Source organism: Mytilus californianus, unplaced genomic scaffold (genome assembly GCF_021869535.1).
Source record: "Mytilus californianus isolate M0D057914Y unplaced genomic scaffold, xbMytCali1.0.p SCAF_1, whole genome shotgun sequence".
Taxonomy (NCBI): domain Eukaryota; kingdom Metazoa; phylum Mollusca; class Bivalvia; order Mytilida; family Mytilidae; genus Mytilus; species Mytilus californianus.
The window spans coordinates 103,196,069-103,222,806 of NW_026262581.1; the positions used below are offsets into that span (position 1 = coordinate 103,196,069).

The 26,738-nt window shown below is 31.2% G+C and overlaps 1 protein-coding gene across 1 annotated transcript in view; it reads left to right on the forward strand.

Moving 5' to 3' along the window:
* Window positions 1-26,232, forward strand: part of LOC127728395 (mediator of RNA polymerase II transcription subunit 23-like) — a 54,262-nt gene extending 28,030 nt beyond the window's left edge. The window contains exons 12-34 of the mRNA XM_052235757.1: window positions 65-267; window positions 739-812; window positions 1,319-1,487; window positions 3,033-3,175; window positions 3,554-3,728; window positions 4,081-4,250; window positions 4,850-5,047; window positions 5,270-5,336; window positions 6,322-6,375; window positions 7,501-7,612; window positions 8,526-8,597; window positions 9,141-9,251; window positions 9,825-9,884; window positions 10,405-10,512; window positions 10,977-11,076; window positions 11,855-11,953; window positions 14,309-14,440; window positions 18,258-18,417; window positions 19,121-19,193; window positions 21,243-21,451; window positions 21,753-21,873; window positions 22,621-22,706; window positions 25,845-26,232. Coding sequence (XP_052091717.1) covers window positions 65-267; window positions 739-812; window positions 1,319-1,487; window positions 3,033-3,175; window positions 3,554-3,728; window positions 4,081-4,250; window positions 4,850-5,047; window positions 5,270-5,336; window positions 6,322-6,375; window positions 7,501-7,612; window positions 8,526-8,597; window positions 9,141-9,251; window positions 9,825-9,884; window positions 10,405-10,512; window positions 10,977-11,076; window positions 11,855-11,953; window positions 14,309-14,440; window positions 18,258-18,417; window positions 19,121-19,193; window positions 21,243-21,451; window positions 21,753-21,873; window positions 22,621-22,706; window positions 25,845-26,007 — 2,859 coding nt within the window. The 3' untranslated portion in view covers window positions 26,008-26,232. The remainder of the gene's footprint in view (window positions 1-64; window positions 268-738; window positions 813-1,318; window positions 1,488-3,032; window positions 3,176-3,553; window positions 3,729-4,080; window positions 4,251-4,849; window positions 5,048-5,269; window positions 5,337-6,321; window positions 6,376-7,500; window positions 7,613-8,525; window positions 8,598-9,140; window positions 9,252-9,824; window positions 9,885-10,404; window positions 10,513-10,976; window positions 11,077-11,854; window positions 11,954-14,308; window positions 14,441-18,257; window positions 18,418-19,120; window positions 19,194-21,242; window positions 21,452-21,752; window positions 21,874-22,620; window positions 22,707-25,844) is intronic.
* Window positions 26,233-26,738: the final 506 nt, after the last annotated feature.

A 26,738-nucleotide genomic window follows, 5' to 3' on the forward strand; every position in this document is an offset into this window, starting at 1 on the left:
TTTTATGTGTATACTTATAATTGTTCTTTAGACTTGAGTGTATGGAAATGTCCTGATATTTCAGCTTAAAGATTTCTTGCCTGTGATGAAGTTGTATGATTTACTTTATTCTGACAATGAAATCATTAAAATGGCTGATGTTAGCAAGGCACAGTCCACACATAAAGTAGCTAGTACATGTATCTGGATACACCTACTAAAGAAAGCTCAGACAGTACAAGTCAAATTACCAAGACCAATACCATATGCTTTACAGGAGCATCAAGAGTATGTATCCCTATACATTTAGTTGGCAAAAACAAATGTTTGTGTCCAAATTTCAAAACAGAACATACTTTGAATTGCTGTAATATATAAACAGTATAGCATCTAAATGCTTTGTGAAAAGTAACTAATCTATCATATAGTTAAGGAAGATATCAGAGGAACTGAAGAAAGCTACTGGCCGATATTTTTTAAAATGTGTTATATACTACAATAAAAAAAAAATCATTTTAAAGTTAGAGATATCAAAGGGAATTTTTAGTTACTGCAGTTATATAAGTTAAATAATGAAGCAGGAAGATGTCACTCAGTGCAGTGTGTAAGTCTAGGTCCTGCTTGGAAATTTTCTGACTGAGGCTTCAGCATTATAAGATGGAAATATGAATTTGTAATATTAAGTGAGTATATCATGTACATCCAACTAATTATGTAACATGGCTTCAGCTAAAAATGCATTATAACTACATTTTGCAGGTATTTTGAACAGAATCTACAGTCAAAGAGCTTTTCACTGAATGATTTCAGGATTGCCTTGCTTTGCAATGCATGTAAGTTAAGATCTCTATACTTAGCATTTAAATTGAAAAACAAATTGTAATCTGGAAAAAAATATTGTGTTGGCTCATAACAAATTTTTTTTAAATCACTATGTTTTATCACTTTTTTGAGAAACTGGTCATTTGATGTAAAAGACACAAATAAGGAAAGGGATTTTGATATGCTTCAAAATGAAAAACTCCTTCTATAAAATTAAGTTAAAACACAGTTTGCACATGCCTAACATGTCTTTCTATGAAAATGAATGAATCTGTACAGCAACTGTACATGTTCAGAAGTGTCTAAATTTTGTTGATATCAGGTCATCATTGAAGTCCAAACATTGTCAAGATGAAGAACAGGAATAAAAGAACTTTCTTTGGTATAAAGTTGTGACCTAGTATTTCATGTCATAGTTTTTTTTTTCTCATGTATATTTACCCTGTATGCATACTTTTCCATTTTGATTAATTAATTTAAAGCTGTTTTATTAAAATGATCTTATTCACGGTTACAGATAGTACTAACAACGATTTTTTTAACCTACCAATGGGGAAATTAATGGAAAGTATATATGGAGACAATAAACACACAACATTACTGCCAGGAAACATTGTAGCATGTGCCCCTACACAACCACTACCTATGAACTTACTGGACTCTCTGACAGTACATGCTAAAATGAGGTTAGTTTAATGACTGTTAGGTTATGTAAAATAAATTATCTGGGTCTCATCTACTTATCATCTTGAAAGCTTCAAGTTAGACGGCAGATATTTTTTTTAAATTATTTTTTAGATGAGTTTTGATACATATTGTGTCATGTTATAATATCATGGATGCCAGCATCTGGTCGAGACTACATCACTTAGGTTTCCTGATACTATATTTTAAGCCACAAATACTACCTTTTCCAAACTTGGTTGGATAATGCTCCATTAGATGAAGAAGATTCCTAATGATGTTTAGGCCACTAGGTCAAAGGCTAAGGTCACAGCGCAATTGAAAGACAGAAATTTTGTTATTTTTATACAACCGCAAAAATTTGGCGGTCGTATATTGCTATCACGTCGTCGTTGTCAGCTTCGTCATCGTTCAAAGACATTTGGTTTTCGGACAATAACTTTAGTTTAAGTGTATGGATCTCTATGAAAAGGTTCAATACCAAAAAAGGAAGGTTGGGATTGTTTTTGGGGGTGATGGTCCCAACTGTTTAGGAATTAGGGGCTAAAAAGGGGCCCAAAACAAGCATTTTTCTAGTTTCAGGCCAATCACTTGTGTATAAGTATTTTGATTGCTCTGAAATTGTACCACAAGGTTCAATACCACAAGTAGAAGGTTGGGATTCATTTTGGAGGTAATTGCCCTAACCGTTCAGGAATTTGGGGCCAAAAAGGGTCTAAAACAAGCATTTTTCTAGTTTTCAGACAATAACTTGTGTTTAAGTGTATGGATGTATCTTAAATTGTACCACATTTTACAAAAAGAAAATTTCTTCAATTTTTTTTTTTTAAAGGGGGAGGGAGAGGGGTAAAAAAAAGATGTTTTCCCCAAGATTTAAGAAATTGTCAATTTTCCAAAGAAAAATTGGGGGTCACAATTTACTTTGCTAATTCTTTGTATATTGTTTGAAAACAGATTTACTAAGTATTGCGCAACAGCACAGTGTATTGCACAACAGCAAGAAATCTTCAATTGAATATAAATTCAAATCATATAACCAATTTCAAGTTCTTTGACTACATTTATTCCGTGTCAGAAACCTATAATGTGTCAAATATTTAATTACAATCCAAATTCAGACCTATATCAAGCTTGAATATTGTGTCCATTTTTGCCCCAACTGTTCAGGGTTGGACCTCTGCGGTTGTATCCAGCTGTGCTCGGCAAAGCAGTTTATTTAACCATATATTCAATCTTTAGTAAACTTTATTTGATAATGCAATATGGGTGAAAATACCCCACCATATGAAGAAGACCCCTTTTGATTATGACGACCCCAAAACATATATATATTTAGCTATTCATAAGAGACGTAGCCCTTTTTAAAGGAAAAGTATTCAATGATATTTCTGTGATTATTAATAGTATGGTTATATATTGTTTCAGGTTTATTTATGATAAAATATACTAAATTTTTAACTGAGAAGTAGTTATAATATTATGAATTCTGCTCAAATTTCTATATAAGTTGAATGTTATTAGGACATTAAGAATCTTCTTTTTTTCAGTTTGATACACAGTATTGTACACAGAGTAATGAGACAAGCCAAGACAAAATCTAGTGTTGCCCATGCTCCAGCACTGGTGGAAACTTACAGTCGTTTACTGGTATACATGGAAATAGAATCTCTTGGAATTAAAGGCTTCATCAGTAAGTTATATATTCTATTAACTTTAATATTGGTTGTTCTGAAGTTTTTCATTTATATATTCTCTGTTGCTTCCTAGTTTTTGTATAAAAAAAATGCCAACTTCTAACACAAATTTGTTTGCTGTTTCAATAACATGCAAACATTTCATATTCAAACCTCAGGATCTTTTGTTGTGCTTTAATTTAAAAATCCCTTCCCTAGTTGTATAGTTTTTCAGTTAAATCAAAACAGGTTTCCCTTTTTGGGTAGATTTTAATGAAAATAATTATGAGAGAAGTGAAATTGTTCTTGTCAGTGTCATTTTATGTGTATTTATGCTAACTGTGCTGTATGCCAATATTAATTGAACAGTTTCACACACAAAATTTCTGTTTCAGGTCAGTTACTGCCAACAGTGTTCACCAGTCATGCTTGGGGTATCTTACACACCCTCCTTGAGATGTTTAGTTACCGTTTACATCATACACAGCCTCATTACAGAGTCCAGTTACTGGCACATCTACATACACTAGCTACAGTCCCACAGACCAATCAAAATCAACTTCATTTGTGGTAAATATATTTTATTTAGTCAAAAGCTTTAGAAAAGTGATAGTGAAGAAATGATTTCAATGGACTTTAATTAGATGACTGGATAAAAAAAACAAATTGAAAAATATATTATTCTTATGAAGACAGAAAAACATATTCTTATATGAAAAATGAATTTAGGTTAGTTAGATGCTACTTTTGATGTGGCAGAAATAGGTGAGTCATCTGCTTATTTTTCATGGCTGCACTTGTGAAGCTTTTTTCTTGTTCTAGTATAAGTTATCCCATTCGCATTATGAAGTTAAAGCATAATTTGCCATTAAAATGTTTTTTATACTGAAACCCTATGAATTGTATGTATCTTTCTTTACAGTGTAGAGAGTACAGCCTTACGACTCATATCTGGTTTAGGTAATGCTGAAGTACAGCCACAGTTATCTCGTATGTTTACAGAACAGAACAGGACTGGTTTCTTGTCCACAGAATCTGAGGAACTTAACAGAGCATTAGTACTGACACTAGCCAGAGCTGTTCATGTTAATGGTAAAACTGATATTTTTTGTATCAAGTATTTTGTCGATTTAAGAGATATTTGGTTTATTTCAATTACTGAACTAGTTGCTATGTCAACATAATAAGATCATAATTTTGCTTATTGTTATGCTCCCTCTTAGGTTTTATGGGGAGGTTATGATTTCTAGTCTGTGCATTCATCTGCTTGTCCATCCAATAGTCCGTTTGTATGTTATCTGTCCAATATACCAGGTTGAAATGTATGGTTACGGTAATTTATCTTAAAGTTGTGGTCACATCAACCTTAAACTTAATAAACATGTTCATTATGATGTGAAATTTAAAAATTATATACCAAATTACAGTTTTGATAACGATTTCATAGGTCACTGAACATAGACATGTGGTAATGTGAAATAAGAACATTCAAGTTATAAATTTTTTGGAATAAGAGTTCATTTGCAAATTTTCTATGATTGCTAAATGAATGATTATGCATTTTGAACCTCAATAAAAAATTTCCACGGTCATCTCTCTTGTAAGGTCAGTTTTCTCTAGTCTTGAGGTGACCATAATAAACAGGATTGACTATATCAGTTTCATATTGAAATGGATTTTGTATCATTTAGGCCCAGAATCGTTTGCTGCTACCTGGTTCAGAGAAATATTAAATCAGATCATGCAGAATACACCACACAGCTGGCCAGATAATACACTGGTTTGTTTCCCACAAAATTTAAGAGACTACTTTCAGCAGAATATCATACAAAGAGAGGATAAACAGGCTCTCAAAAGAAATGTGGATACTGAGTACAGGAAATGGAAAAGTAAGTCAGCTTATATTTCATTTAATACATTGCTGTGTCATATACAGTAACAAGGCAAACAGGAGATGTAATATCAAACTTGATGGCTGATATTAATTCAAGATATAAAGAAAAGTTTAGGTAACTTCTATTTCTGCAAAGTGACCTCAAAAACTTATATTGGAAAAAATATGATAAACAGTTAACATAAATTATTATTCACCTACTTTTGATTTATTTCAGGTATGGCAAATGAAGATGACATAATTGCCCACTTTTCAATGCAAGGAACTGCTCCTTTATTTTTATGGTAATGATAATTTAGATTCATCTGCATTTCATGAATATGTTTTGAAATCATGTTTTACATAATAGTGTTGTAATTTGAGGATTTTATATTTATATAATGACATTATGATATGCTGTAGCATAGTGATTTATAACCATTTGGCCATATGAACTATATTATTCAATCTTAAGTTTTATAAGTTGAAATCAAAGGTCGTCTGAGTTTGAAAGTTACATCATTATTTCCATGATTTTGGCGATCAAGCATTTATTCACATTGTGTTCGAGTAATGTATTAAATCCAGATATGATATACAATTTCCTAGCAGCTGTTAGTTTAATATATATCTCAAATAAAATTGAGAATGGAAATGGGGAATGTGTCAAAGAGACAACAACCCGACCATAGAACAGACAACAGCAGAAGGTCACCAACAGGTCTTCAATGCAGCGAGAAATTCCCGCACCCGGAGGCGTCCTTCAGCTGGCCCCTAAACAAATATATATACTAGTTCAGTGATAATGAACGCCATACTAAACTCCAAATTGTACACAAGAAACTAAAATTAAAAATAATACAAGACTAACAAAGGCTAGAGGCTCCTGACTTGGGACAGGCGCAAAAATGCGGCGGGGTTAAACATGTTTATGAGATCTCAACCCTCCCCCTATACCTCTAGCCAATGTAGAAAAGTAAACGCATAACAATACGCACATTAAAATTCAGTTCAAGAGAAGTCCGAGTCTGATGTCAGAAGATGTAACCAAAGAAAATAAACAAAATGACAATAATACATAAATAACAACAGACTACTAGCATTGATTGATGCTTTATATTATAAAACTTACTATGTTATATACGCTTTATTGAATTAATTTATTTTACATTTGTGAAGACATCATCTTAAGATGAATTTATAATACCCTTAAATGGTCCATCTTAAACTTTTAATTTGATAATGAATGAATTAAGTTTTTTAGTTAAATATTTATTATTTTCTTTGTAGTATTATATGGAAAAATATGCTTGAAGAACACAACTTGCCACCTACAGCATATAAGTAAGAATATATCTGTATTGTAAATATGTACTTTACATATAATTCCTCCCATTTTCAAATATTGATAATAGGACTGTAATATAGCTGTGATTCAGTTTTTGTCTAGCCTGCGACAAAAGTCAGGGAAGACGAGACATAGGTGTTACTTTCTGGCGGCAACAGTGATAATGACAGCCTCATCAATTGTTAAGTTTTCTACTCAAGTCAATTTAAAAGGAACTACTTGTGAGAAATCAATGATATTTAATATGAAGTTGCATTACTATCAGTCCATATCACTTTGACAACTATTTTGAGGCCTTTGAATTAATTAGCAATGTCGCTGTCCATCAGATTGTGTTTTTTATTATTATTATCACTATTTTTCGCAATTTTCGTTTTTATCTTTCTGTATCATAAATTTCAATCTAAAATTACTCGAGATACATGAGTTTTTTCTCAGATGAGAAGTAAGATCATACATGAAGTCATAAGCCTGCATCATTGATATTATGTAGGAAAATAGAGATAAACAGATTATCAATGGTCTTTCATACTAGAATATAAACACATAAATAAACTTTCACCCTTTGATCAGATTATAGCTGAGAAACTCCCTGTCGGTTGAAGATTAATTGATAATCTATAATTACACAGACTATTGTTATATTCCAATTTTCAACTTTAATAATACCGAATTTGTTCTGATTGGCACAAGACTTTTAAAAAGTTAATAGTTGAAACAAACATTGTTATGCAAATATCAGACAAAACTGAAGGAAAGTCATATCAGTTCTTCCTCTTGAGCAACTTTGTTTTCATCGGCTAACATACTTTTAAAATGTTCCTTTAACAACCAGATTACTTGCAAAAAAATTGGTTTATGGTAAGTCTGTCTTCACAGTTGGGTGTAATAAAAAATTCTAACTATCAAATACAAGTTCATTTGAAGCTGTTAATTTTCTTCATATTGAATTGAAGTTCTTGACCAGTTCTAGTGTCAGGAATGAAAATGCTAAGATTTACAAATAACAAAATTCAAAATTGCTAGTATTTCATTTTAGAATATTTTAGATTAAAAGAAACATAACAACTATTTTTTATCCTTTCGTCATGTATTTTTAATTTAACTGGAATGATTTACAGGGTATTGGACAGATTGGGTCCCAGAGCTTTGTCATCCCACCTGCGTACATTTGCTGACTACATGGTTTTTGAGTTGAACTTGTCTGGTGTGAGTGGACAGAATATTAACAAGGTATAATTTTGTCTTTGAAATCATGCCTTGCAAGGTCATCTGTAAAGCATGAGTTATTTTCTCACAATATTTGATTAATGTTACTGTTTTCTCAACATGTTCAATGATACATGAAAGTCTTTACTGGATATTAGACTTCATGAATGGGTTTTTAAGTACATGGAATTTCTGTTCCTCTAAAATAAAAGGAGGAGTTTTATATCTTACATAAAGTGAATATAATCAAAAGGAGGTGTTTGGTATACATCAATGAGACAGAAAACTAAGGACCCAGAAAAACCTGAAATAATAAAAATCTTGAGGACCATGAACAGTCTTCAGTAAAAGTTGTTAAAATTGACATTTAGAGGATAATATACAGTCTACACTGACAACATACAGGCTACTCCGACAACATACAGGCTACTCCGACAACATACAGGCTACGCTGATAGCATAACACTACTTGATATTACATAACATATTATGGTTCACCCTGAAATTCTACAAAACATTTAATATAGGACATTACAAACCTGAATCATATCATATTAAATCATTGTGTGTGCTTTATAAGGCTGATACCAAGTATTAGATTGATAAATTAACTGATTCAATTTTCTTTTTGGTTAATACCAAGTATTAGATTGATAAATTAACTGATTCAATTTTCTGTCTGGTTAATACCAAGAATTAGACTGATAAATTAACTGACTCAATTTTCTTTTTGGTTAATACCAAGTATTAGATAGATAAATTAACTGATTCAATTTTCTTTTTGGTTAATACCAAGTATTAGATTGATAAATTAACTGACTCAATTTTCTTTTTGGTTAATACCAAGTATTAGATTGATAAATTAACTGACTCAATTTTCTTTTTGGTTAATACCAAGTATTAGATTGATAAATTAACTGATTCAATTTTCTTTTAGTACATTGACACATTGAATGATATGGTATGGAAATACAATATAGTCACTATAGACAGACTGGTTCTGTGTTTGGTAAGTATAGATACACTCTGTTCCTTACAATTGTTCTGTTCTTTTGTTTGGTGAATGTAAACACATTCTGATCTTTGCAGTTGAAAAATGATGATATTTATTATGCATGTAAGCTGCATTTGTATATGCGTGTACTTATTTCGCGAAAATATACTTACCATGAAATTCGTGAAAATAAATACAAGGCGAAAAAAAGTACATATACAGTACTCATATTAAAATTTACAGTAGGTATGGGTCTTCTCTTGTTTGAGTTAATGTATGGATTTTACAGGATTTCAGTCTTGTCTTTTTTTATGGCTTTCTGATAAAATTAAACAGCAAATTTTATGTACAATAAATAAATCTGTTATTTAACTTATCGTGCTGTGAAGTTGTCTTTCCCTTCGTTTCATGAACTTAAGACATATTCATATTATAATTCACAATATATAATCTTACTGTGAAGTTGTCTTTCCCTTTATTCCATGAACTTAAGACATATTCATAATATAATTTACAATATGTAATCTTACTGTGAAGTTGTCTTTTCCTCTGTTTCAGGCTCTAAGAAACTTTGATGAGAATGAAGCAAGACTTTGTTACTTAATAACTCACATGTTGTTATTGAAACCAGTGGAATTTAAAACCAGAGTCCATGATTTTGTTCGGGAGGTAACACTTTCATTGATGAAGATTCTATTTAATTTTGAAAAGCTATTAGTCTCAGTGGAATTTAAAACATACAAATACAAAAAAAAACTTTTCCATACTACTCTTCAATTTTTTTAATGCTTTAAATTATTGCTCATGTGAAATGAATATAAATATTATTCAAACTCATAATCAGAGTATAAATTTAGTTAACAGGAGAATGTCTTAGCATATTTTATGATTATTTATTACCAAAATTTCTGACTCAAGTGACTTATATTGTACAAGAATTCTCATTTAAAAATATTTTGATTCCAACCTTCATCTTCATTTTTAAAACTTTTTTCCCTTTTTCCATGGGCAATGGCTATTTTTGGATGATTTATTCAAATAAATATCGTTTAAACTTTAGTTTTAAGAGAAGATGTGAATAATTCAATAACTTCACTGTCCAAGATTGAATACACCATAGAATATTTTTAACAAATACTAGTATGAACTAATGTTTTTTTTAATGAAAAGCTCTTGAACAAAACCTACAGTTTTCCTCAGCGAGGTATAGACAATTAAATGTTGATTGTATGTCTCTTTTAGAATTCTCCGGAACATTGGTTGCAGAGTAACTGGCATGAGAAACATATGACCTTTCATAGGGTGAGTCAGCTTTTATTGGTGGTCAGAAGTATATGCTACTGCAGGCAGGGGGGGGGGGGGGGGGGTTTTTTGGAAAAATTTGGTTGCTTATATAGGGAATCACTGAAGCATGACTGGAGCGGGCCCCCTCTTATGCAGTCAGTGGACCCCCACTTTTGAAAATTTCTGGATCCGCCACTGCCAACACTATTGACAAAATTGTTATTCAACTGGTAATAAATAATCTCTTTGTATATATGTATATACATTAGTTTACTCTGCATAAAATAATTTATTATAATTCAAAACATTAAAGGCACATTTCAAATATACTGTTTTATAATTTGAGAGAAAAATCCACTCAGAGAACTGAAATGTAATAATTTTTTCATTATTTAAGGGGAATGTAATATATAAATGTAGTTCTAAGTAATTTCATGTTGGGAAATTGTTATGATTAAATGGAAACATTTTCTGCTTAATATGGAACAGAATAAATAAGTGTGTTTATACATGTAATATACAATACATCTTATTGCAGAAATATCCTGAGAAGTTTTACTATGAAGGAATACAAGATCTGAACAGTCCTATCCAACACCAGTATTTACCTGTATACTTTGGAAATGTCTGTCTTAGATTCATTCCAGTAAGATTCTAATAATATTTCAGTTTATTGTCTTGTTTTCTTTTGCAGATATGCAGATTATGATAAAAATTGTTACAATTAAGTAGGGATATATATTCCAAAATCAGCTATCATTTACATATGTTCTTGCATTTAGTGAAATCTTTCAGATTATATCATAGTTATATAAAAATAAATTGAGAGATTTTGAACTGAAAGTTGTGAACGTGTAACAGCCATAACTTTTTTTAAAAGCAGAGGTATATTAATCAATATATACGTATAAATTGTCTGGATTTTAACCAGAAATTAAACATTTCTTTGTTAATTGATAATATAAAGAATCCCTTGGACTGTCTTTTCATTGTGTCTTAAAAATGAAAGAATATATTATGCAATGAAAACTAAAATTTGATGAAATAGTGCATTTTTCAAGAAAAGGTAATTAGCTATAGGACTATAACTTAAATTTTCTCTTCCAATAGGTATTAGACATACTACTTCACAGAATTATAGAACAACCATCATTGTCTAATTTAGCAGAAAAGATTTTAGAAAGTTTGGGTATATTATACAAGTTCCATGGTAAGCTTAGACAACATTCATAACAAAAGATGCTGAAAAATAACTTAGAATGAATAGGATTGTTTTATGCCATGTGAGAAAATAAATAAAAGGCTGAGACTTTTCGTCTCCATATATTGTAATGGTTTAAACTTTCAAAATTGATAATAAATTCAAACTTAAAAAATATACTTCTTTGTGCATGATTTTTTTACAATTTTTAAGGCATTCTAATTTTGCATATTTAAAGTATCTCAACTTGACATTTTTAACACATTAACAATAAAACATCATCTGAGGACAAACAACTTGTCAAAAATCAAACAGAATTTCCTAGGTGTTTTAAATCTGGTTCATTTCAATGAATTAAGGTTGAAAATTTGATCAGAAGTGAATGCAGGTTTTGTAAATGTTTAACCAGTATGAATACACATGACTTTATCTATTATGCAGAAAGCAACAGCTTGAATAGACATTAGAACTGTTATTTCTTCATGTGTTGACTATAAAAAAATAAATATATGTTTTACTGTAAACTGTACACAGATATTTAAAGTAGGCATTATGATAAGTTGCATTTAGTTTAAAACGGTTATTTTGATATCTTACATAGTATAGAAGTACCAAGAAAATATTTATGTTTTTAAGTTAATATGGTGTAATTGAATAAATGTAATGAGAGGAAATAACTAGTCTGTACCATTCATATTCATTTATACCATGTATGTATTTGATCCTTCATCATTATTTGTTGATGTATATAGCAGCTGAATATTAAAGATACTTATCTTTATTCCAGATCATCCAATTACATATGTGTACAATACTCTTCACTATTATCATAAGATATTATCACAGAGAGCAGGACTCAAAAGAAGACTAGTTCATTCTGTAATGCGTAAGTTTAAGTAAACATTTGATGTATTAAGCAGGTTGTATTTCTGGAATAAGGAAAGATATTGAACACTCTAGCACAGATTGCCATGTACGTTTAAAAAAACTAATTAAGGTACCGGTATGTTAAAGATATTTGAAGTATTAATTTTTATAGATGATGTCATTAACTTTACAAAAAATTTTCAATTTATGAAATAAGCTTTTTATCTTTCTATACTGGGAAAAAAACCACACTTGGTAACACTGCCATTGTGTACAAGAACCATGATAGATTGTCATTCAGAGCACATGTCACCGTGGAACACATGATAAACCTAGACATAAATGCTGAAGTTAAGTCAAAGTAATATGTTCTTATTATTATACCTCAGTATGTTTTTATACCCCACGCAACGAGTTGCGGAGGGTATAATGTTTTTGACCCGTCCGTCCGTCCGTCAGTCCGTCCATCCGTCAGTCCTGTTTCTTGTCATCGCAACTCCTCTCAAACCACACAACAGAATTTCACGAAAACTTTTTAGATAAAAAAGGACATATTATGTAGTTGTGCATATCGACAGGAAATTACGATTCAATTTTTTTTCTAGGATATGCCCCTTTGAACTTATTTGCTTCAATGTACTACTGCAACAGTTTTTCATCGCAACTCCTCTGAAACCACACAACAGAATTTCATGAAACCTTTTTAGATAATAAGGACATACTATGTAGATGTGCATATCGACAGGAAATTACGATTCAATTTTTTTTCTAGGAGTTACGCCCCTTTGAACTTATTTACTTTAATGTACTACTGCAACAGTTTGTCATCGCAACTCCTCTGAAACTACACAACAGAATTTCATGAAACCTTTTAAGATAATAAGGACATACTATGTAGATGTGCATGTCGACAGGAAATTATGATTCAATTTTTTTTCTAGGAGTTACACCCCTTTGAACTTATTTGCTTTAAGGTACAACTTCAACAGTTTGTCATCTCAACTCCTCTGAAACCACACAGCAGAATTTCATGAAACTTTGTAGATAATAAAAACATACTACATAGATGTGCATATCAACAGGAAATTACGATTGATTTTTTTTCTAGGAGTTACGCCCCTTTGAACTTATTTGCTTCAATGTACTTCTGCAACAGTTTGTCATCTCCACTCTTCTGAAACCACACAACAGAATTCATGAAATTTTGTAGATAAGAAGGACATACTATGTAGATGTGCATATTGACAGGAAATTATTATTCAATATTTTTTCTTATACAATTTTTTTTTGTTACACTTATTTAATTTCTCCAATGACAATGTGGGGACGTGGGGTATGTGAGCGTGCCCACTAAGGTTCTTTAATTTCTATATAAAAAAGAATGAAATATTTGTGCTATTTCATTCCACAGACTATTTGCCAGTCAATAGTTTCAAAGACTATTACCCCGGTTAATAGTTTTATCAACATATTTCCCGGATTTTTTCATACTAATTTTTCATTGGACAACAATGACGTCATTGATTATTATGCTTTGATTTGAGCGCTTGGCAACGCGTTCAATTCTGAAATATCGTAAACGTTATAATCTGTATGTGTCTGTCGTCGTAATTTCAAATTTACATGTATATTACTTACCAGAAGCAATTAAAATAGAAAAAGAAAAACTACATATTTTAAGATCTAAAACAAAAAAAATGTATGGTATGGGACTGTCGTGGTCTTCATAATCTGTGATTGCTTTGGTATACGGTAATATATTTTAGCTAGCATTTATTATATGCACGGGAATTATTACACAAGGATTTCCGGTCTTGATGACAGTAAATAAGATATTTACAAATACCACACTGGCAAAAGGAACCAAATAGTTCATCTTGTGCATGTTTAGTGACTATTTGGGTGTTTTTTCAAAGTGGTGTATGTAAACTTTTTAGAAAGATGTTTTGTTCGGTATAATAAAACACTTAATGACTGGTTATGAGTGTAATAGCAAGTTTGTTGTCCCTTTGATACTAACTATTTCCCTCGGCTTCTCCTCAAGCAATAGTTGGTATCTCAGGGACAACAAACTTGCTATTACCCTCATAACCAGTCAATAGGTGTATACTATTGTTAACCAATAAGTAATATCAACTATCCTGTAGTTTTACTGAGAACATTAGATTGGAAAGAAGATTTTGTCGTCTGTCGCAAAAAAAATATCAAAATATCCTTTATTCTGGCCAAAAAGGTTTCTATGGTGAGCAGAAGATAGACAGGAATTGAATTTTCCTATTTTAGGTCACCATTTAAAACAACCAAATTATTTTTAATCATCATAAATATTAAAAATGACTTAATGATATTATATGATATGAAATCTTAATTATAGATGCTTATCAAGACATAAGACCTGGCAACTGGTTCTTGTCAGAGGACTACCAACAGTTCATCAAGAGTGATAGTTTAGAATGGGATCCAGACTTGGAGTATTATATCAGATTGATTGGAAGACTGGTAGACAGTATCCTTTATAAATTAAATATATTACTGATTCCCTATAAACTTTAGTTGAACTAATATGGATTCAGTATTATTCATTAGGTAAAAAAAAAATGTGAATGTTGTGTTGATAGGTTAATTGAAAAATTGGCCCTAAAATCAAATATATTTCAAACTAACTCGAATATCCAGTGTTAAATGTTGAATGTATGTACTTTGATAAGATAATGCTGTTTTGGGTTAAGACTATACTCTTTTTATGAGTTATACAGCAGTAGAATGACTTGAAATTCAGTTAAATGGTCAAAATATAGAGCACAACGTCAACAAAAAGATATTGAAACAGTTAGTGTATTTTGGTGAATTTACTAGGCATAATAAACCCCAAACTGTAGTGTGTCCTTTGAATATTCAATGAAATACAAATTTCCTATGTACTTGTATGCAGAATTTTTTTTAAATCCTGAATTCAAATATCTATGAAAAATAGCATTTTAAGTATTTTTCACAAGTTAGTATAAGGGAATATATGAATCAACAGAACCAACAAGAATATGAAGGATGATAATTATCAGCAAAATATTTAGTAAGAATCGCTGTTGTATTGCATTTAAAATCAGTATTGAAATCATTTAGATCTTGGAATATTAAACAACAGTATCAAAAACTTTAGAAACTTGTTGCATTCCATTTCTAATCCATTTTTATACGACCGCAAAAAAATTTTGTGGTCGTATATTGGTATGACGTTGGCGTCGTCGTCGTCCGGCGTCGTCGTCCGAATACATATTGGTTTTCGCACTCTAACTTTAGTTTAAGTGAATGGATCTTTTTGAAATTTGACCATAAGGTTAAATACCACAAAAGGAAGGTTGGGATTGATTTTGGGGGTTATGGTACCAACAGTTAAGGAATTAGGGGCCAAAAAGGGGCCAAAAATGAGCATTTTCTAGTTTCCAGACAATAACTGTGGAACGGTGTATGGATCTCTCTGAAATTATACTACAAGTTTCCATACCACAAAGGGATGGTTAGGATGTGCTTTGGGGGGTTATGGCTCAAACCGTTTAGGAATTAGGGGCAAAAAAGGGGGAAAAACAAGGTTGTCCTGGTTAATGGACAAATACTTTAGTACAAAACATAATTTAAAGCAGTGTAAGGGAGATAAATCAAATACATCATTGAAATTATCTCCCTTACACTGCTTTTAAATTATGTATAAAGTAATGGTTAATGAACAATAAAGATAATCTAAAACAGTGTAAGGGAGGTAATCCAAATACAACGTTTTGGTTACTTCCCTTACACTGCTTTTAAATTATGTTTAAAGAAATGCATATTTATAAAGGAAGACCAGTAAAAATATCTGCAAATGTTTTCATCTTTTTTTTTTACAAAAAAATCCATATGAAAGATTTGACACTATATTTTTATTAATTCTATTATAAAATAGATTAAGTTAGCACTATGGGTAATTATGGTTGCCAACTCCATTGGAAATTTGAATTGAGATTATGACCATATCTTGAGGGAAAGAATTTTTTTGGGGGAAAAAGGGGGGGGGATAAAAAGAAATTGTGGGGGGCCAATTTTTTCTCATTTCAGATTTCAGAAATTAAAAAGAATTATTCTTCAAATATTATTTTTTTTTCAAATTTCAAATATTGAAAAATTTCAAGAAGTAATCTTTAATTGCACAGTATGGCGCATTAGATTTGTAAAATCTTTGATCACATTTATTTATTTGTTATGCCGAATCTAACTGTATTTAGATTTTTAATTTTGGGTCCAGTTTTCAAATTGGTCTACATTAATGTCCAAAGGGTCCAAAATTAAACTTTGTTTGATTTTAGCAAAAATTGAATATATGAGGTTCTTTGATATGCTAAATCTAAACATGTATTTAGATTTTTGATTTTTGGCCCAGTTTTCAAGTTGGTCCAAATTGGGGTCCAAAATTAAACTTTGTTTGATTTCAACAAAAATTGAATATATGGGGTTCTTTGATATGCTGAATCTAACCATGTATTTAGATTTTTTATTTGTGGACCCCGTTATCTAATTGGTTCATATTGAGGTCAAAAGGGTCCAAAATTAAACTTTGTTTGATTTCATCTAAAATTGAATTATTGGGGTTCTTTGATATTCCAAATCTAACCGTGTATTTAGGTTTTTAATTTTGGGTCCTGTTTTTTAGATTGGTCTACATTGAGGTCCAAAGGGTCCAAATTAAACTTAGTTTGATTTTAACAAAAATTGAATTCTTGGGGTTCTTTGATTTGCTGAATCTAAACATGTGTTTAGATTTTTGATTATGGGCCCAGTTTTCAAGATGGTCCAAGATAGGGTCCAGTATTTAAACTTTGTTTGATTTCAACAAAAATTGAATATATGGGGTTCTTTGATATGCTGAATCTAAACATGTATTTAGATTTTTGATTATGGGCCCAGTTTTCAAGTTGGTCCAAATTGGGGTCCAAAATTAAACTTTGTTTGATTTCAACAAAAATTGAATATATGAGGTTCTTTGATATGCTGAATCTAACCATGTATTTAGATTTTTTATTTGTAGGCCCCGCTATCAAATTGGTTCATATTGAGGTCAAAAGGGTCCAAAATTAAACTTTGTTTGATTTCATCGAAAATTGAATTATTGGGGTTCTTTGATACGCCAAATCTAACCGTGTTTTTAGATTTTTAATTTGGGTCCCGTTTTTTAAATTGGTCTTCATTGAGGTCCAAAGGGTCCAAAAATAAACTTAGTTTGATTTTAACAAAAATTGAATTCTTGGGGTTCTTTGATATGCTGAATCTAAACATGTGTTTAGATTTTTGATTATGGGCCCAGTTTTCAAGTTGGTCCAAATTGGGGTCCAAAATTATACTTTTTTTGATTTCAACAAAAATTGAATATATGGGGTTCTTTGATATGCTGAATCTAACCATGAACTTAGATTTTTTATTTGTGGGCCCCGCTATCAAATTGGTTCATATTGAGGTCAAAAGGGTCCAAAATTAAACTTTGTTTGATTTCATCAAAAATTGAATTATTGGGGTTTTTTGATATTCCAAATCTAACCGTGTATTTAGATTTTTAATTTTAAGTCCAGTTTTTTAAATTGGTCTACATTAAGGTCCAAAGGGTCCAAAATCAAACTTAGTTTGATTTTAGCAAAAATTGAATTCTTGGGGTTCTTTGATATGCTGAATCTAAACATGTGTTTAGATTTTTGATTATGGGCCCAGTTTTCAAGTTTGTCCAAGTTGGGGTCCAAAATTAAACTTTGTTTGATTTTAACAAAAATTGAATATATGGGGTTCTTTGATATGCTGAATCTAACCATGTATTTTGATTTTGGACATTGGACCATAATAGGTAAATTAAAAAAATTCAAGTTCTTAGACCACATTCTTTCTGTGTCGGAAACCTATGCTGTGTCAAATATTTAATAACAATCCAAATTCAGAGCTGTATCAAGCTTGAATGTTGTGTCCATACTTGCCCCAACTGTTCAGGGTTCGACCTCTGCGGTCGTATCAAGCTGCGCCCCAGCGAAGCATTTTATCTATTATGATGAAACCTCATTGTATAGCTTCAAATGTTATATTTCACTGTTTATTATTATTCCTTGTATAAAAACTTTGTTATAAAAAAGAATTTCCAATATTAAAAGGATTACAAAAAAAAAATCAAAAAAAGGTTTAGTTACTAATCTACATGATCTGCACTTATTTTTATATATATTTTTTTTCATTTTCATTATGGTGATTGAACATGAATTAATGTAATTGTTATTTGTTGGTTTATAAGTCTGCAACTTTCCTTAACCTTGACCTAGCTATCAATGGGAATTCACCATTCCCTACATGTGATTGGAGGTTTAATGAGTTCCCTAGTCCTGCAGCCCATGCATTGTATGTTACCTGTGTAGAGATGATGGCTTTACCTGTACCAGGAGACAAAGTTGGTAGATGTCTCTTAGATGTGGTTTTAAAGAGGTAAACTTTTATAATACATTTTTACAGTAATACATGTATATATAGTATTTATAGATTATCGTTGGTCATCTCAACATGACTGATTTTCTTGCTTGAGCCAGTACGGCGAAAGTGAGAAAAGCAATCGAGTTGAGATGACCAATGATAATCTGTTTATCGCTATTTTGCCTATGACGACGTTAGTGTTTACATTGACAACGGCACGTGCACCCTTAGTTTCTAGCGATAATTTTTCATATCACTCTACTGTGCTGAGAAAGGAAATTATCAGTCAGTAAGATCAAAGGAAAATTTCGTAAAATAGCGATAATAGAAATCATTATATTTATTTTTCAGTCAGACATGTTCGATATGTGCATTACTAATACAAGCATGTCTAATGACCTGACTACTGGAGTATATTGAATAGTCAGATAAAAATCTGCTGCTACAAAATTGTATAAGGAATCCCAAAGGAGAATAAACACTTTTAACATCATTGTTAATGGTCAAAGGTCAAGATCATTAATATTAGGGGCTGCAAGGGGATGTTTTCTTTGTATTGCCTTTGTATATTTAACACTAAATTTTAGTAATTTTATCCAACTTAAGCACATAAAGAAGTATTGTTTTAAGGACAGTTCTATATCAATAGTTAAAATAGAATTTCAAAATTTACATTACCAAATTTCTGCTTTTAAAATAATATCAACTTTTCTTTCAGTTGTTCACATCTACCTAGAAACAAAGTGGTGTCCTGGATGAATGCTGTTGGTCTTGTTATGACAGCATTACCTGTAAGTTTATCAGATTTTCATATAAATATAAATAGGTGTAAATTTGAGAACAATCAATAATAATAATGGATTTACCTGCAGTTTTATATTGTATTGAACCTCTGAAAACAAAATCAGGTCCTCATGACTGTTTGTGATAAAAAGCATATCTCATATTTCACTAATTTCCATTATTATAACACATATGCCTTTGTTAATGCCTTTTTAACACTTTATATATACTAAAAAAATATCTAAAACACAGAGGAAAGTCTTTAGAAGCAACACAACTTTTACATAAGTTACAGTTAACATAAGTATAGCATGTATAATGCGATTGCATGTGGTGATGGAGCATATATAATATTAATTGGGTTATCTCCTGTATCAGAAAATATAACCCATTGTCCATTGCAAATTACAATTATATGTAATTCTGATATTTTAGTAAAACTTAGGTCTTTTCTTCAGAATAACATCTATGCAACTCTGCCAGACTGTAATTATACCCCACGCAACGAGTTGCGGAGGGTATAATGTTTTTGACCCGTCCGTCAGTCCTGTTTCTTGTCATCGCAACTCCTCTCAAACCACACAGAATTTCACGAAACCTTTTTAGATAATAAGGACATACTATGTAGTTGTGCATATTGACAGGAAATTGCGATTCAATTTTTTTTCTAGGAGTTACGCCCCTTTGAACTTATTTGCTTCAATGTACTACTGCAACAGTTTGTCATTGCAACTCCTCTGATACCACACAACAGAATTTCATGAAACCTGTTTAGATAATAAGGACATACTATGTAGATGTGCATATCGACAGGAAATTGCGATTCAATTTTTTTTCTAGGAGTTACGCCCCTTTGAACTTATTTGCTTTAATGTACTACTGCAACGGTTTGTCATCGCAACTCCTCTGATACCACACAACAGAATTTCATGAAACCTTTTTAGATAATAAGGACATACTATGTAGATGTGCATATCGACAGGAAATTACGGTTCAATTTTTTTTCTAGGAGTTACGCCCCTTTGAACTTATTTGCTTCAATGTACTACTGCAACAGTTTGTCATCGCAACTCCTCTGATACCACACAACAGAATTTCATAAAACCTGTTTAGATAATAAGGACATACTATGTAGATGTGCATATCGACAGGAAATTGCGATTCAATTTTTTTTCTAGGAGTTACGCTCCTTTGAACTTATTTGCTTCAATGTACTACTGCAACAGTTTGTCATCGCAACTCCTATGATACCACACATCAGAATTTCATGAAACCTTTTTAGATAATAAGGACATACTATGTAGATGTGCATATCGACAGGAAATTACGGTTCAATTTTTTTTCTAGGAGTTATGCCCCTTTGAACTTATTTGCTTCAATGTACTACTGCAACAGTTTGTCATCGCAACTCCTCTGATACCACACAACAGAATTTCATGAAACTTTTTAGATAATAAGGACCTACTATGTAGATCTGCATATTGACAGGAAATTATGATTCAATTTTTTTTCTTATACAATTTCTTTTTCTTTCACATATTTTATTTCTCCAATGACAATGTGGGGACGTGGGGTATGTGAGCGTGCTCACTAAGGTTCTTTAATATTTTGATACATATGATCCACATGAATGAAAACATTTTTTCCAAAGAAACTACACTGGACATTAAGCAAGAAACGATCAATCAATTTATAGAAACTAAGTATATAATATTGAGTTAAGAAAAAATCATTTTGCCCTCTATGTTAACAACTCTCTTTAAATTGAAATTCTGTGAGTCACATATGATATATTTATGTAAGATGTAAATAATATATATGTGTCTTTCATGTTTATCTCACTAATAAACCGAATGTTAAGTTCGTGTACCGGTATGTAGAAATAAATGCCAAAAATATCAAGTGCGTATTAATTAGCTAACTTACTTGAATAACTTTGAAGATCTTATCAATAAAGATGTGGCACACTTAAATAACTTTGAAGATCTTATCAATAAAGATGTGGCACACAAAATTCTAAAATTTGAAGAAGAAAATGTTTTTCTACATTCACACAGGATACATATTGGCATGCATTGAACAACAAGATATATGAAGTAATCAACTCTAAAACCTTAGCAACACCTGGTGGCTGTCAACCTTTCCAGATATTCAACTTCACTGTGAGTCATGGACAGATCGCTGAACAATACAGCAGTTATGTGTTGGCTATCTGTCACGCTGTATGGCATCATGCTGGGATTGGCCAGTTATCACAACTACCTATGTAAGTTTCCTGTGGTAGAATTATGTCCTGTATGGGCTACTTGGCATGCTTTATGGCATCATGCTGAAGTTGGACAGTTATCTTTGGCAGCCAACAAAAATGTTAGATTTATTGATAAAATTGCTGTACACAGTGAAGTAGAATATTACTAGCATTAACTGAAAATTAATTATAGTGATGTTCACCTTTATCAGATGTAAGTTATGACAGGATTTTATTTAAAAGCATATGTTAAATGTTAATCTTGGTTTACAGCAATGCTTATAGTAAATTGTCCTATAATTGTCTTATATTATTACAGATTTTTAAGAGAGACTTTAAAGCCTTCTGTGAAGACAGAAGAACAGTTGTTATTTATTTTCCATTTATTTGGACCATTTCTACAAAGGTTACATTCAGAGAAAACCAAGTGTTTGATGGAGGTAAGTCAGTCCTATCTATTTGTGTTTCAATGTATTTCATAGAACACAAAAATATATATAAGTGATGTGAATAATTCTAGTTCTTGTTTGTTTCAAAAGTATATAATATACATGTATCATAAAAGTTCTGCATATCATGCTGATTCTGGCATTAGTCACTGCCATTAGCTGCAGATATTGGTGTGTATTTTGCATACTAGTATTTTATAGTTGAACAAAAATTATTACATTTATGACAAAGAACTTATTTGAAGAACTTGACAAATAATGTAAATGTGTTAAACTATAAATCAAAAATATATCCACATTAAAGACAGCAACTACCATAAATTACCGCGAAATAAGAATAGTTAAGTTGAATACAAAGTGAAATAACTTTATTGACTTACTTTCACTTTCTATTCAACAACTATTAATTTTTCTCTTTCATTTTCTATTTTTATCGATAACATCGTCATGACAACAATTAATGTAACATTATTTCCGGTTAACTGCAATAACAGCCAAATTTGTACTTCACTGTTTTATTTCATATGTATACTTGTCTTGAAGACGCCATGCTTGCTGGCGAAACATGTTGACCATTAAAACTATTACTTTGCTGTAATTGATGAGTGTTGCTGTCTTTAATGTCGATATATTCTTACTTTTTTAAAGACAACTGTGAATACCTAGAGATAAAAATAAAAAAGGATAATAAAATTTACACAACCTACTTAAAATGGTAATGTATATTTTTAATTACAGATTGTGATAGAGTTTTATGAAATATTAGTGAACGTAGACAGACACTGTGAACATCTACGATATGTGGATCCAATATCTGATTTCCTGTATCCTTTTAACTGTGTTCATATTCATTTTAGACAGATATTTTTACTTTTAAGTTCAATTACTTGGTAGCCGTACTGCTTCTATGGATAATTCTGGAAAAAAATATTACAATACTTATGCTATCAAAAAAGTACTATTTGAATTGATTTGATGATTACTGTTTGATTTGATAATGCATAATCAGGTCTACAATTAATCAGTTAGTTAAGTCCTGTAAAGTGGTTTGATAGGGATGAAGGATGAGTATTCCCTAGTGTTTGTTAACATGCAGAGAGCACTAGTCTTTCCCAACACTAGGCTGCATATTTATAGATCTTGCACAGCAAACTGGACTGTCCCTAAGCTATTTGGTTTTACTGCACAAGAAAAGTCCAGGTGACCATATTTCTATACCTTCATCCCTTTGGGTTATAATAGTTGAAAAATAAAAATAAACTTTTCTTTTTGGAAGAGCATGAGCAAATTTAACTAGAACTAAGTGATCTAGTAATCATAGATTCCCCCACCTGCCACATACCATCCCTCTGTCAACCTGTAGAATACTCTTGAACAGAAAATGTCTCCATTCTGTCAATGACTTTGTTCAGTGATTTTGCTAGCGCTCGTCATTTTCGTCATTTACGAAACGGTTTTCAAAATGACGAAAGTATTCCAAATCAATTTCGTCACTTAAATTTGGAAAGAGTAAAAATATTTTCGCATGAAAATACTAAAAATTACTATAGACTACCTGTCTTATTGTTTGTGACAAGTTTATGACCCTCAGCTAATTAACATTTCCAGCAGGTGTTATAAGTTGCGATTACAGATAATCCGCTTATCGCCATCGGGTGGGTCACTAATCCGTTATCAACCTCATAATTGATCATCATAATTATTTTCCCCAGTAAAATCAGTCAGTCATGTCATTCATTGATCATTCCAATCATTCAGTCACGTCAGTCAGCATTTCAATTTCATTATTTATGAAACGAGCACAATTTGCAGTTCGTTTGTCATAGTTTCGTCATTTGAGTTTTCCCTCGGACAGTTCGCATTTTAATTTCAATATTTCTCAAACGATCACAATTTGCAGTTCGCTTGTCGTAGTTTCGTCATATTTGATATAACTTTTAATCAAAAACTTTCAACAATTTCGATTAAAAAGATAGAACACTTTATTCATAACATTCAGAAATGTTTTCACGAGTCAAACAGGTGCTTCCTTTACGATAAACTGCGCATGTGCGAAAGTATTCTTATGAATTTAAAGACACTAAAACGTAAAATACTAAATAATTAAGTATCAAACTAAACGAGAGAGACAAATATAGTTCTTATTTAGCAAACTTAATTTAAAAAATGATAATTTCCTGCCTTTTTTAAATACGAACCAATCCGTAGATGAATCCGGATTCATTCTGAATTTATTATCCACTTGTCACTTCCCGTTTTCATTCTTTTGGAAATCGAAAGTAAACGTGATCTATAAATTTACAATTTAAAGTCATTAGAATTGTTCCAATAAGGATTTGTACAAATCCTTGGTTCCAACTTTATAGGATTAATTCTAAATATCGCTTTAAAACGTTTTTAAGGATAATGAGTATGAATAATGCAGTGAAATAGTCCTTACAAGTTCATTTATGCTGTGATTCCTGGTTTAAAAAAAAAAGGATCCCAACTTTTGCTGATTAGGAATGTACCCTGAAACTAACTGAAGTGAAATTGTGAACTAGATTTCTAGATCTTATATCCTAATCTTCGTATTAAAGTGCCACATCAGTCAAATCATGCAGTAACTGCCTAGTATGCCTTAGTTCTTCAAAGTCTGACAAAAATGTATAGATAGTAATATACATCCTAGGTCCCTTGCTGCTAACCAAAATAAGGTTCATTTTCATCCCGCGCAAAAGTGACTAAAGCCCTCAAAATCCTAGCTTAAACCCTGCTTTGTTTAAATTAAAAAAAAAAATGTCAAGTGGAACATTTGCTATTATCCACAAACACCCAAAATTCTAATTTGTTTATAGAAAAATTTAGGGACATAAGTTACAAAAACCAGTTTCTCTTATAGTTTATGGTCCAAGACATTATGTTAGTATTTCAAAAGATTCAAACAATACTTGTTATTCAGATTAAAATTTACTTGTTTGATTAAAAATTCAGCAAACAGGTATTATCGGAATTTCAAGGCTTTGGATAATTAACAAAATCTTGAAGGGTCTCACTTAGCTTTTTTTTTTATACTACCAAAAAAAAAGGGGGGGGGGGGGGCAATTTTTTTTCCTCAAAAGAAAATTCTCTTCAAATATTAATTTTTTGGGAAAGGGGGGGGGGAGGGGGGGGGGGGGGGTGTTAAAAAATTTTTTTTTATGTGGGGTCAATTTTTTTTCTTCAAGATTTAAGAAATTGTCAATTTTCCAAAGAAAAAAATTGGGGGTCACAATTTATTTTGCTAATTCTTTGTATATAGTCTGAAAACAGATTTACTAAGTATTGCGCAACAGCACAGTGTATTACACAACCGCAAGAAATCTTCAATTGAATATCAATTCAAATCATACAACCAATTTCAAGTTCTTTGACACATTTATTCTGAGTCAGAAACCTATAATGTGTCAAATATTCAATTACAATCCAAATTCAGACCTGTATCAAGCTTGAATATTGTGTCCATTTTTGCCCAAACTGTTCAGGGTTGGACCTCTGCGGTCGTATTCAGCTGCGCTCGGCGAAGCAGTTTATTTAAAGTTCTTTTTATAGACTTCAAGACCCATATATTTGAAATACTGTTGATTTGAATTCACAGCTTTCTCAACAACATTAATTAACAATAAAGTAAGGCCTGGTGTCCTTCTATTACTTCTCAGAAGTAATTTGACTTATGGGCTTTTAATTTGGTATGCAAGTGCACCTTGGCATGCAAGTAATATAGTTAAAATATGTTGGTTATGTTTCATCCTATAGATTATTTATTTTGAAGACATGTAAAAAGTCTTCATACTTGTAGCATAATAAGCATTTGCCCTTTTCCCCCTTTTTGTATTAAATTTCTTACTATCATGTTCTATTATAATAATACATGTGGATGACTCTTAACCAGTAAAAAGGTATAAATATAAGCATATGTATCTTTCCTTAACAGCTGTTATTAGATATCATGTTAAATACATGTTTATTGGTGATCTGGTCAAGAATGAAGTAGAGAAGTTCATCCGTACTCTGAGACCAGCATTACAGTTACGATTACGCTTCATCTCACACATTAACATACCAGAGGAGGCTCTTACACCATTGGCACCACCAATGTCAACCTAATGGAAAATTCATGGACTGAAAGATTTGTAATTTGACAGATTTCCTATAATTTATATTAGCTAATATAAGATTAAGTTGACCTTGATCTGTTAGTAGTATATATTAAAAGGGTAATGTAGAATAGATTTTTGGTCAGAAGACTTAGAATGTCAACCTGGGTCTGCTGACTGTTCATTTCATCAGTGTTGATGTCCTATTTTTGATCAGAATATTAAAAAAATCATCATAATTGCATCTAGAACTTATAAAAGTAATAATTTTGGCTTTAAACCAAGTTGGTTTTTTTTTTATATGTAATGATTTAAGCAATGTTATGTGAATGAAAATTGTATTCTGTTATTTAATATCAGAAATTCTTTAACATTTTACTCGTTTCTCACATTCATAATTTGAAATTTGTATATAATACATATTTACCATGTTCATGCATTAATTATTTGTTATTCATTTATTGTCTCATTTCATACATCATCTACTTACAATTGTTTAGAACATTTTTTATTAGATTGTTTACATTTTTTTAGTATGTACTTAATATTTACATTTTCTACTTTTGGGAGGATATCCCTATATTATATTGGTGCAATTATGTGTTCAGTTTTTGCTACGATCATGTGTAATGTTGTGAGCTGTAATGTTATGCATGCAGGAATAAATAAACTATTTCAAATGTCTTGAATTAATGTTTTATACTCATATTCTAATATGTTTGGTACATATGGTTTTGGTAC